The sequence below is a fragment of the Nelumbo nucifera genome, chromosome 5 (assembly GCF_055504915.1).
Source record: "Nelumbo nucifera cultivar China Antique chromosome 5, China Antique-T2T, whole genome shotgun sequence".
NCBI lineage: Eukaryota > Viridiplantae > Streptophyta > Magnoliopsida > Proteales > Nelumbonaceae > Nelumbo > Nelumbo nucifera.
Genome location: NC_142653.1, coordinates 20,935,886 through 20,949,000, shown reverse-complemented (window position 1 = coordinate 20,949,000; position 13,115 = coordinate 20,935,886). Strand labels below are relative to the sequence as shown.

Sequence of the window (13,115 nt, the reverse complement as noted above, 5' to 3'; positions counted from 1 at the left end):
TCCTCAAATCTCTTAAGCAGACAAATAGGCTTTCTTTTTAACTCTTTTATTATTTTTAAATTAATATGAAGAAAGAGGCTAGAGGTGGAAAAAATAAAGAAATCTTTCTCCTGCTTTTGATCAGTTTGTTTGATTCGGGATGTGATTTTGCTAAAATGTTATTGGCAACGAATGGTGACTAGATAGGAGAATGGGCCCAGTGTGAGTAAGACTCTGGGATCTTATCCAACCCAAATGACAAGCACGCTCAATATGTGGACTTCTCGCCCTGAAAGGGATGTGAAGGCTTTTGAAAATTTATATTTTTCCAGGGGTTCAGGATAAACTTAGAACCCTTTGATCATATTGGATATGTGTTAGAATTAACAAATATATATGTTGAGGTTTCAATTAATCACATTGACAATTCCATGAGTTTCTTTAAGTAATCATTCAGTGAACACACAAGAAGGTTGGCGAGCACACTAGGACACAATAATGGGGTGTTCTACAACGTGAATCTTTTTTTTTTCATTTATCGTTAAAATTGCCACATCAACAAGAAAAAAACGTGTATGGAATCAAAAAGTGTGATTTGGATTGGTCGACGCCACATTTGCAGAACACCGCTTTAGGCATGGATAATTTTAGTTCACACAGTTTATCCACAATTCAAAACAAATGTAGATATCATTGTGGTTTGGATTGGTTCCTGCCATAGTGATGTGGAGTAAGGTTCAAAATATCAATACAGGGTAATACGCTGATAGGGTGTATTAGCTTGTATCGGTTCTGTTTTTAAGGGTGATACGCCGGTCTACCCTCTGAACCACTTGTCGACCTGAAACACCCCTTGTTGGGACGTATCGGAAAGGCTTTGATACGATACGTATCGACCGATATAGACCGATATGTGACAATTTTGATCCTTGGTGTGAAGTGGACTAGTCTAGATCCACCAATTTCTCATCCAAATTGCAAAACACCCCTTGAACCATCGTCTTCTATTGGGATCCTCTATTTTCCCTGTAGTGCCGTGGTGTACTCCCTAGGAGATACCTTGTTTGTGTTTCAATAAGTCGTTTACCATGGGTAACGCACATATACAAGACACCTACACACACAAGACACCACAACATTGCATTGGGAACATTCCCATTAATGATAACATACAAGTAGAGTTCTTATATCATATGGGCAGGTATGGGTAAAGTTCTTATGCTGGGTAGGAGATCCAAAAAAATAGAGAGAAATCAGAGGACCCAATTCTAATCTTCCTAAAGCAAATTTAATGCTAACTAATTAAAGAAAGAGAGAGAAATAGAATAAAAGGAATATACAAGTTTATACGTAACACTGCAATAAGAGAGAATTTAAAGCAAAAAATTAACATTTATGAAACTATATCTCAAGATAGAAAATTTATGGATGCATTAATCTGTTTTTCTTCATCCAAATCTATCCCAAGACCTTAATCTCCACAAACATTAATGTGAAATAGATAAAAAAAAGACGGTTTTATACAGACTGTCTGGGAACAAAAAAGAGTAATAGAAGAAATTATCAGGACAGGTGTATTACCTATTACAGTCGTTATTTTTCAATTTGCCCAGGTTCCTGTAACGGAATTGTCACATGAGAAGGGATTAGAGAGAAGAATCAAGGAAGAAAATCTGAACTGCTTTTCTCTACAAAATCTCAGCAGACCAAGGTTTTAAAAAACGAACCGGAAACAGAACCGGTCAGGGGACCGGTTTTCGGTTAAGCGATTCAACCATCCGGGTCGAACGGTTTGATTCATGACGTTATAAATAAATTAAAAATAAAAAATATATTTATAAATAATAAAAAAGCATAAAATTAAATAAAAATAGAAAAAAATACAGAATTAATGATTTTGGGGAATTGATGACTTTGTTGATGATTCTTAACAAGGCCAGAGGAGTAATGTCGTTTTCCTTTTCATTTTACCTAGAGTGAATTTCTAGAATGAAGAGATTGACAAGTTCAAACTTTTTGGGGAATTGATGACTTCAATTGATGATTCTTAACAAGGCCAGAGGAGCAATATCATTTTCCTTTTCTTTTTACCTAGGGTGAATTTCTAGAAGGAGGAGATGAGATCCTGATATGATTCTCTTAAAACATTTTATGTATATATCTCAAGTTGAAGAGAAATAGGCTTCATTTTCTATTATCTTTATCTATCAATTATAAGAAAGATAGGCTTCAGGTCCTTCACCGATTCACTGCCGCTAATGGTGGTGTGACGGCGGGCTTGCCGCTAGTGGGTTCAGGCTTGGTTGTAGGTGATTGCCGCTGCAAGTTTGCAACTGTTACTGCTGCTAAAAAGTATAAACCCCCGCAAAATCGCCACTGTAAATTTGACCGCCGTTGCAAAATCGTCGGCCGCTACTACAAATCGGTCACCGCCTCACCGGACCTGTTTTTGGCCGCATTTTGTTACTGCTGGACAGCTGGACCTGCTATAAAATCAACGCTGCCGCTGTAGATGAAGTTCACTGCCATCGCTAGTCGTCGTGAATTGCCATCGATCGCTGTGTATCGCCGTCGGATGCTGTAGACGTGGCTAGTTGGGTGTGAGGGCTGAGTGGAGGGAAGGGTTAGAATGAAAATGGGGTCATTCTAACCCTAAGCATGTAAGATTTGGGGTCGGGAATATGGTAGTCATTTATTTATTTTTTATTTTATTAAATCATAAAAATCAAAAATTAGAACCCACGAACCGCTGTCCGGGTCGAACGGTTTAGCGGTTCGACCGCCCGGGTAAACGCTTTGTTTACTTTTTCAATGTTTTTTAAGAAATTGCCGGTTTGTAATATAACCAGACCCGGGGGACTAACTAGTTACTGGTTTTTCCGGTCCAATCCAGTTTTAAAAACCATGCAGCAGACAATCGAAAGAAATCAATTGTTGCTTGAATTTTTGACAAAATAGGAAAGAAATGAAGTGGAAAATAGGAGAATCAGGTATTTTGGGTTCATCTTCTCTGCTGTGAACTATAGAAAGAATCCAGAACCCAAAACCATTTTCTCCTCCTTGGTATGAACAAATACGTTGTTTGCGTTAGTATTTAAAGGCTCAACACATAGAAGGGGGGCAAAATATGATTTTAGAAATTTTAAGGCCTTATTCGCTTTTGGATAATAAGTTATTTAACTAGGTAAGTGCATTTATTCATTTTCTTTTATTTCTTAAGTAAATAAGACAATGACTATTTTAGTTATAAAAATTCATTATTAAAAGGGACATTTTTATCCTATCCAAGTGTTGGTAACTTTCTCCCACCTAGAAAATGAGCCATGAAAATAAATTTTCTCCCTCTCAAAATCCAAAAACAAACGCCCTCTAATTGAATCAAGTAACAAACATTACATGAGAATAGCATGTGATATTTTTGTGATAGAGGATATGTGTAAGTCTTTTACCTTTGTGATTTATTGAAGATGATGAGATATATTTTAGGGAGAATGACCAATCAGCCCAGCTCAGATTTTTATAGCCCCAAATTACAGGGGGAATGCACCCTAACGGTGAATTGATGCCAAATTCATGGGTAGGATGTGGTTTATTGGGGGGAGAGCTAGTGGTAGGGGGTGCTGGAATTCAGAATTCTGCATCGTATGTATCCATACTTGTCCTTATATTTTATGGTTTAATTCAAACTAGAAATTCAACAACATGTTACATATTTGGTTTCAGTTTCAAAAACAAAAAACACATTGATAACCAATAACATGTTTTTCATGTTTTTTAAGAAACAATTTCTTTTCAAAACACAGTTTTAATTTGTTTTTGCTTTGCAACTCACCTAAAAAAAGCACGTTGAAAAACACCCCTAAGCGTGAGAAACATTTCTTGAGTATATTTTTCTAGTCTTCCTGTTTTTTTTTTGTTTTAATTTTTCATGAAAAGATAATACAAGTAGGTTATTGGTGCCGCCAAGTCATCTGCTGGTACTGTACATATGGATGCAACGTGATTACACGGCAGTTTAAGAATTTGTATCGTTCACGCATTCTATTAATTGACTAAAATAAGGTGGCGTTAGCTAGTGTCTAAATATTGAATGTGGGACCGTTTTGATTTTGTTTATGGTAAAATATTGTGTTCTTTTATGTGTAGACGGTTCCCATCCACAAAATAGTATGGATGGAAACGGGTCACGCTCCAATTTATTGTTCATAGTATGGTTTTAAAAACGACCTGGAAATGTGACCGTTCTAGCCACTGGTTTCTGGGTCGACGATTTGATCATCTAATTCGAACAGAAGAGCCGCTCTTATAAAAAAATAAAAATAAAAAATAATTAAAAATAAAAAACGGCCAAAAACCATTGAGCGGGTCAATGGTTTGACCACCCGGGTCAATGGGTCATTGATTGATTTAACGGTTTTTGACCAGGGACCGGGTTTGGGGTAAAACGGAACCGGTTGCCTATGGTGTGGACAGTTTGTGGGAATGTTTCAATGTAACGCACTTGTGTTACATTGGTATATTTATTCTCATTTTATTGCCTTCAAAAAAATTACTCTCATTTTATTTAATCTTTTAATAATTTGTAATGTTAATTATAGCACAAGTCCAACGGTTCTCCTTCTCCACTATTTTTTTATTATTTAAATATTATTTTTTTAATGTTTTTATCAATAAAACAATATTTAAAATATTAATTTTTAAATTTAAAATAATATTTTTTAATTATTAAAAAAATTCAATTGGTGTCTATATATTAATTTATTAATGCCTATTTTTTAATTTATTTATCATATGAAATACAAAAATTAGACATTTATGATCGACTATGTAGATCTCCCATAAAATGTATATGAAATATATGGAATAAAAAAATGTGACATGGACTGATTTACACCACACCTACTCAAAACAGTTGTAGATTGTGGTGTGGTGTGAATCAATCCTTATCACAGGATGTGGTGTAGACTTGTCCACACCCATCAATTTCTCATCCATACTATAAAATACCCCCTACTATGCATTTCTTAACACAAATTTATTTTACATCAACCATCAACTGTTTTCAAACCAGACAGGATTTCAGCCTAATGAAAGCTGCCATGTGGTGGGTCAATCGTTCCTATCTCCCGAGCTGGACGCTCAATCCACTAGAAAACAAAAATGTGAATAACATTTGACAAGGTTCGATAGGTATTAAGTAAATGATGCATGTCTAGGTACCTAAACGCCCAATTCTTGCACCAAGCTCGATCATTAGTTTACTTTTTAAGTTTTAACCAATCAAATTACTGTTATAGGGCACAAAATGTAACGATTTAGCATTCGTAAAAGGTTCAAAAGTATGATACGATACATTTCGTATCGGATATATTGTATCGTATCTTTTAGTCTTGATATATTGTATCGGATATATTGTATCGTATCTTTTAGTCTTGATACACCTATTTACAAGTGTTTTAGGACCTTGATTTATTTTAATAAAAAAGTCATTAAAATATATCTTTAAAAATTATATTTTGAAAAAATTAAAAAAAAATAAACATATATTTTTAAGTACCGATATGCCCCTGCCAATACACAGGGGCGATACTTTGAACCATCTTTAACAAGCAGAAAATTGTAACTGCCTCGCCGGCAAGGTGAACAAAGAAAATCCGCTCCAGTCTGGGCTCTGGAATCATAAATCTTCTGTTGAGAACCCAGTTGTTAAGATGGTCATTTGGCACTTACCCTCAAAATAGTAGGTGTGGGATCAAACCTGCAAAACTGTAGGCTCTATGTCGTATGGGCAATTGGTCAGTGAACCTCCTGTGCACCGTGCTTTACCCCACAGCTGAATCAAGTGTTCTCATGTACACATATGACATTATCGATCGGGTGAAAGGTATTGGGCTGTGTTTGGTACCATTGTTGCTTTTATGTGAAATTCATTGATCAATACAAATTGGTGGAAATATATATGCATTGTCACATCACAGAGTGTCACTTCAACTAGAATACCATATAGCTTAACTGTTGAAATTGAGGTAGAATCAACAAATTGCATTAATCAATCCAAAATTAACATCTCAACAATTTTACCAACCGGTGGTGGCTCAATTGGTAAGTTCACTATTTCTTATAAGATAATGAAAGTAGAACTGTGGAAGGTCCTAAGCATGGTTTTCAAATTATGGTTGACCCAAATGGTCAGACCATTTCCGTTTAGCTTGAAAACTGTTCAAACAATCGGTTCCGTTTCATTTCCGAGTCATTCTTTTATCAAAAACTGTAGACTTGTCAATAACCCACTGACCTTTGGGGTTTGATCATTTTTTATTTTAATTATTTTTTATCTTTCAAAAAATTTGCAACAGATCATCCGCTCGGACTGGATGGTCAAATCGTTGACCTTTTGGTGGAAATATAATAGTTATAGCGACTCGAAGAGAGCTTGTTTTAAGACTCCCCTGACCGAGCAGTCGACCGTATCCCAATTAAATGATGATTTTGACAAGTTGGATGGGGCAAATAAATTATCAGATTTACCTGTAAAACCAGGACCCAGAGAGCATTCAGTTTATTCCAATCAAGTCTTGACCCAGCTATCTAGTAACTCAGTCGCACAATACCAGTTCGGTTCAATCCCTAACCTATTGACACCCCTAGTTTTATCCACCCACTTAGAGTTGCAGTAACTCAACACTGTGGGCTCCTGCAAGAAAGATTGAAAGACAAAACAAGCATCTTCTGGGATCACGGGCATCAATTGAAGACATCTGCCAATTCGAAGTCTGGTTGGGTGAGGAATTTGCCTACTCGAATCCATAGGAGTGGCCACGAGCCAAGCCTTTCACGAGCTACTCGAGCTTGACTCATGAAAAGCTTTTCTCAGTTCAATTTAAATCGAGCTTCGAACTGAATTCGAGCCCAATATATAGGCTCGTTTGATAATCGAGCCAAGCTCGAGCCTAGTGAAGCTTAGCTCGTGAAGTTTGCGGACCTAATATTAAATAAATAATTTTTAATATATATACATATATACATAAATATATATAATATAATATTATACATATACATACATAAATATATATAATAAATAATTTCATTATATATATAATAATATTTTTATTAATATATTTTTTTATTTTTATGTATAATAGTAAATAATTTTTATAATTCTTATTTTTTGTCTAAAATATGAAAATAATTTTATACATATAATTTTTTTTTCAAAAAAAACTTAGCTTATAGTAGAGCTCGAGCCAAGCCGAGCTCGAACTTACGAGCTATGAACCAAGCCGAACTTGAGCTGAAGTCTCTATCTCAAATCGAGATCAAACTTGATACCATTCCTGTGAGCCGAGCTCGAATAGCCAAGTATTCAGTTCGGCTTGGCTCGAATCCACCCCTACTGATATGCCTATTCATATTTGTACACATACGTGTATATACACACATAATGCATGTGCGTGTATGTATTTATGTATCTGTGTAATGTGTATTCATATGCATCTATGTGTCAATATTTCCAGAGGATAAGATTTTTCCGTATAACATGAACATATTACTCCTAAAACACCATAACTAACTGGATCCGAATGTAGTAGGCACGTTAGGTAAGCACAACGAGTGAGCACGTAATAGCTGCGTGACACATGTCCCAGTTAATGTGCCTTTCATCCAGACAATTTTACTCCGTTAGAAAGAAATTATTCATTATTTTATTATCTGTCAAAATAATTAAAAATAAAAAACAATGAAAAAGGAAAACCTAAACGTATTGGGAGTTGGGACTCATATACATTTTCCTTTTTCATTGTTTTTTATTTTTAATTATTTTGACAAAGATAATAAAATAATGAATAATTTATGTCTAACGGAGTAAAACCGTTTGGATGAAAGGCACATTAACTGGGTGTTACGCAGCTATTACGTGCTCACTCGTTGTGCTTACCTAACGTGCCTAGTCAACCCTAATTGGCCGACCTCAAGTCTAAGAAACAAGTGAAGATTTTTCAAGAAAAAAAAAAAAGAAATAAAGAGATTTGGGCCAACTCGAGCAACCAAACTGTGCTCTATGGTAACGGGATTAATCCAAAACTACCATACTGTGATTAATAAGTTAAGATGCTCAATCAGAAAAAGTGGATGGAAATACCTCAGCAGGGACGCCGAGAATAGAACTGCTAAAATATGCTTGTTATATAGGAGTACATGATGCAGTCTGCTGATTCATAACAATGCAGCCTGAATTAGGAAATTTCATTTTCTTCTATTTTTATCAACCCCTCCCCAGTCCCCACTTTCCTTTTTCCTTGGACCGTCATCATTATTAAATTGTTCTTGGGCTGCTTGCACACTCAAGTCGAAAGATGGTGCACCAATTGAACGATCTGAATCAATGAGCTGATGGGGTGCCCATGCTTGTTGCAGCTTGTAGGAGAACACTCAGAGGTGCATCCATGTAAGCTAACAAATAAGAGGATCAGTAGAAAGAAGAGGGCTTCCAAGGATCCTATTATTTTATACAAACCCAAAAGTCATGCATGGTTGCATATATCCATAACAATAAAGCATTTACTGTACAACAGGTTGCACCTACAAGAAGCTTAGTTAAAGTTCGTTAGAGTAGATGCACTCATCCACAAGTTGGCGAAGGTTGGGATTCTCCAGAGCTGCAGCAACTCTTTCCTTGTCGTTCAACTGCTTGTTAACTGCAAAATGGAAAACATGCATTAAGATGCATCTGCTATAGAAAAATCTTCCAGGAAGAAGTTTTCTTCATCATTCAACTTCTTCCTTTTTCCAATATGAACTTGTTTCTTTTCTTTTTTTCTTCTCTTAAACTTTAGCATCAAGAACAAAAAGCAAGAAAGCGAGTGGATAAAATTATTTTGCATAAAATTCTTTGTCAGTCCTTATTCAAGTCCTACCTGATTCTTCATTTGCATGAGATCCTGGTGCTACTTTAATATCAACCTGTGCAAATGTATGGTCATATATATTAGTAAGAATATAGCAGGTCAAGTGTTTGGGTGAACAATGGAGAAAAAGGTTGTCGAGATTCAACAGCAATGCCCGGATGTATATACATAATACTTCATCCTTGTCCAATTTCCCAAATTTACTCTTTTCTCTCAAATTTTGTTAAACAAAAAGAAAAAGAAAATATAAAGCTAACAACCATTTAAATCACAATATGCCTCATTTTCTGATGTACGAGCAAGCTTCCATACTAGAATTTCAGACTTTGATCCACATATTACAAACCAAATAGACAACCAACTGATATTGCAGACAAATGAAAATACCACATTAGCTTGTTCCATGTTTAGAGAGCATAAATGAGTATGTAACAAACAATCCAAAATAATATATAATTAACACACTGACATGGTTTTGACCAAAAAAAAAAAAACACACACGCACACACTGATATGTTGAAACTAATATACTATTCTGTGTTTTATTTTGAATGGTTTTAAGGCCTTTTGCTCATACTTGTTCTGTTTGACATTCAAACAACACATTACTGGATGGATCCTTGCTGCTGCCCAGCCAAATTGTGAGTTTTTTCCCTCTCTTTTTGCTATTGCATCTAATAAGGAGGGGCCAGTCAGCAAGTTTGTGGAGATGATCGATGATCAAGTGGTGTGGGTTCCAAGCTTCCGCATACACTTAAATGATTGGGAGGTTCCATTTCTGGAGGAGTCATTGAGCAGGTTGTATGAGTTGAATACGCATTAGCTGAACACTTTAGCTGTTCAGCAGGCTGTGGAACCAATGATAACTCTTCACACCAGTGATAAAATACATGGGGCCCACACTGAGAGGACAAATGGTTGTGAGCCCGATGTCTTTTATGACTGATGTGGAGTATTATTATTGGTTCCACAGCCTGCTGAACAGCTAAAGCGTTCAGCTAATCCTATCTCGTATGAGTTTAAGCTGGAACCTAGTCGCAGGGATACTCGGCTGTGATTGGGGGAGAAAGGTCAGTTGTGGATTTGGAAACTCAAATTCCACTGAAGGTTATCGCCTTTGTGTGGCTTGCTGGAAAGGAAAGGATTCAGAATGTGGATGCTCCTGTGAGGCTAGCAATGGTCCTGTGTGCTTTGTGTCCTCTTAGTGGTTCAGCTCCTGAGTCTGGACACCACCTGTCAATTCATTGCCCTTTCACTTCTCAGGTCTGGTACCATTTTCTTAACCTTTTCTGGGTTCGTTGGGTTTTCCCCTTGCTTGGAGGGTTGCTGCGTTCTCGGCTAAAGGAAAGGTCCTTTGATGCTTACAGAATAGCTTCTCAGATAATGAAGATCAATCAGCTTCAACAGATAAAAGAACTCCAATATATAAACATGCACAAAACCTTCATTTCAGAGGTATGTTGGACAATATTAACGGTCCATATCTGCTTATCAAACAGAAATTTTACAAGTTAATCCTACAAGAACTAGTTTTTGTTCAACAGTGACTTCTATCATACATACATGAATTGTTTCAGGAGTGGCCAGTGATCAGATGGGCTCAAGATTATCAAATTGACTTCCCACCCCCACCCCTACCCCCAAAAAGAAATTCTCCTGTGCATTGATTGAGTTGTAAGTTGTAACATCACAATCCAACTAATAGTTGTGCAGCATTTGCTAGGATGGGCTTTGGCTCAGAGTTGGTCTCAGGTTGGCTCTCAATTCAGTGGTTGTATGCTCACATGTCAATGCGAGCAGGGAGGAAATAGTGGAGTAACAGGTCAAGCCAAAGATTTCCATAATTAACCTATTTACACACAAGCTGATTGGGTACCCTGTTTCAACAGCAGTTCAAACAGACTTACACCCTTAAAACATATCCAAACTCTAAATAACGTCAAGGAGCCTGAAACATGCATTTGACACCAATAAAGCATCCTATCAATGAGGTCTGAGGCACAGGTATCAAAAGAAAATTCATTGGACCTCCCACTAATCCAAGGAATCAAATGTAAGCATCTACTCATATGGGAGAGACCATCTTGATCATCAAAAGAATTACATGGATTAAATTTAAAGGAAAATGTACTAAAAAATACAACAGTGTGCTGAAACTAACTTTTAGGTATATGGTTTCCACCCAAAAATTAATAAATAAATAAATTTAGGGATATGGGGATCACCTCAATTTTGTAAAGTGTATTGCTCTCAGGGGCCATTTCTTACCAGAAACAAGAAAAAAAAATGCAATTTTTGAAAGCAAAGCTAGAGAAAAGATTACAATTTCTGATGGGTTCATATTCCATGAAGCACATATAAACTCCTATTATTTATAAGGAACTTGAATGACCAATTTCAAGTTGCAGAATTAGGCATAGCATCTCACCTTGAAATGTGAAGGAAAATAGTTCATCAGTTTAACTCTAAGGCATAAACCAATGATTGTTGCCATACTACAATGCTGGATGGTCGGAGTGAAGGTTATCCTACAAATCATGAGAAAAGAAAGTACTTCACAATGAAAGTATAACATATAATTAAAACCTAACCCAAATGACCAAAACAATTTCAAAGAATGAAGAGAAGGGAAAGAAGGGAAACGGAAACTGAAAAGCCAGACTGCAAGAGTTAAGATAATAACAATATCCACCATTTTTTTCTGTAAAAGGAAAGTAGGGACTACATACCATTTTTTTCTGTAAAAACGAGCCATGCTGTTGGCATGCCCAACCAAAGTGATCTCAGGAACTAAATCAATAACTAAACGATCCTAAACATCCAAAGAATGCAATTTCTACCATTTGAGATAATGCAATTAATCATGTGTTTAATTAATCCCCATAATTCTCCATTCTTTCCCCTTTGCCAATCCTTTTTGTCACTTATCTTGGTGTCCAATGAAACAGGCAACTTTACCAAAGGAGACCTCCCTCCCCCTAAGATAGATAAACAAATAAATAAATCGGCTGTCAAACCTCCTCAAATGGAAGCAAATTTCTTCACACTTCAAAGAATTTCGCCCCAAAATTACCTCTTCAAGTTGAGTGGCTTCAAACATTACCATCCAGAATCTCTCGAAACTACATGTGCAGAGTCATTTTTAACCCAAAATTTGTATTGCAATTCTGTGGCCCCTGCTTAAATTTTCTCCAAGTTTCAGTTTTTTCCTCTCTGTTTATGTGAGAATACTAAAACAGTTCTACAAACTTAAATCCGAAACTATTGAACAAAATAAAACGACCTTGAAGAGAAAAATAGTACGAAACTTCTTACAGAATTCGTCCGAGCTTCTCATCTACAGTAATGGATTCCTCAGAGAGAACGCTGAGCTGTTCGAGCGAATAAGGATGCTCTGGGTCTCTGATATCCCTCACGAAATCTGAGTCTTGTGTTAAAGAGAATAAACAATTCAAGTTAATAGACTTCAGGAGCGAAAGGATTAATACTCAAATTTTGACAAGCCAAACCTCCTTTAATTTTGAAAGAAAAATTATTGTTCCAAAAATATTAATTAATTTGAGAAATATATAACCAACCACAAAACATCTACAAAAAATATACTTCTAACAATGTCTTCTGCCAGTTCCGATCAAGAAAAAAAAAATTAATGGTGAAAGAAAAATAAATCAGATCATTCCATTGATAAAGGAAACAAATAGCGCAAAACTATATTTAGTTAGGAAAAAAAAAGAAGAAAAAGAAAGGGAGAAAGCGAGAGAATTGAAAGAAATGAAGGGAGAGGGAGGATGAAAGGATATCATAGATATCGAGGGGATCAACAGCATCATCCCCGTGGAGATCTTCGGTTCGAGCGATCCTCTCCTTCTTGGCGTGGACAATTGGATTCGCATTGATCAGACCCAGTGTCATCCTCCCGTGTTTTCTCCCGCTCCGGCGTGTAATCGTAGTTGTTTGTTCTTTTTCCTCCTTGTGAACTTTCTGATAGTTCCTTCTCGACTGAAAATGCAAGCGCTAAGCACCGGAGACTTCCGTCCCAATGCTATGAACTCTGAGTTCACTTTCAAGCTTCAACAGCGATGGTGGACTGTAAAATGTCGTTGGTAAGAAATTATAAAGATATAATTCTACTCTAATATATCACCGGGGTGGTGGCGCAGTTGGCTAGCGCGTAGGTCTCATAGCGTTCGAGTTATCCTGAGGTCGAGAGTTCGAGCCTCTCTCACCCCA

At 36.5% G+C, this 13,115-nt stretch overlaps 1 protein-coding gene and 1 non-coding gene across 3 annotated transcripts; one reads left to right on the top strand and one right to left on the bottom strand.

Annotated features, from left to right (window-relative positions):
• Positions 1 to 8,106: 8,106 nt before the first annotated feature.
• Positions 8,107 to 12,968, bottom strand: LOC104595695 (MIP18 family protein (DUF59)). Of its 2 annotated transcripts, XM_088887143.1 has the most exons (6): positions 12,687 to 12,968; positions 12,201 to 12,307; positions 11,314 to 11,413; positions 8,895 to 8,940; positions 8,564 to 8,675; positions 8,107 to 8,430 (listed from the first exon to the last, which is right to left on the bottom strand). In XM_088887143.1, exons 1-5 carry the CDS (start codon positions 12,795 to 12,797, stop codon positions 8,575 to 8,577), a joined length of 465 nt encoding a protein of 154 aa, XP_088743269.1. In that variant the 5' UTR covers positions 12,798 to 12,968; the 3' UTR covers positions 8,107 to 8,430; positions 8,564 to 8,574. The 2 variants fall into 2 exon arrangements, with proteins under 2 accessions (XP_088743269.1, XP_088743268.1); XM_088887142.1 differs by having other exon boundaries at positions 8,107 to 8,675; positions 12,687 to 12,967.
• Positions 12,969 to 13,030: 62 nt separating this feature from the next.
• Positions 13,031 to 13,115, top strand: TRNAM-CAU (transfer RNA methionine (anticodon CAU)). The gene is given in 2 exon segments: positions 13,031 to 13,068; positions 13,080 to 13,115. It is a non-coding gene; the product is annotated as a tRNA-Met (tRNA).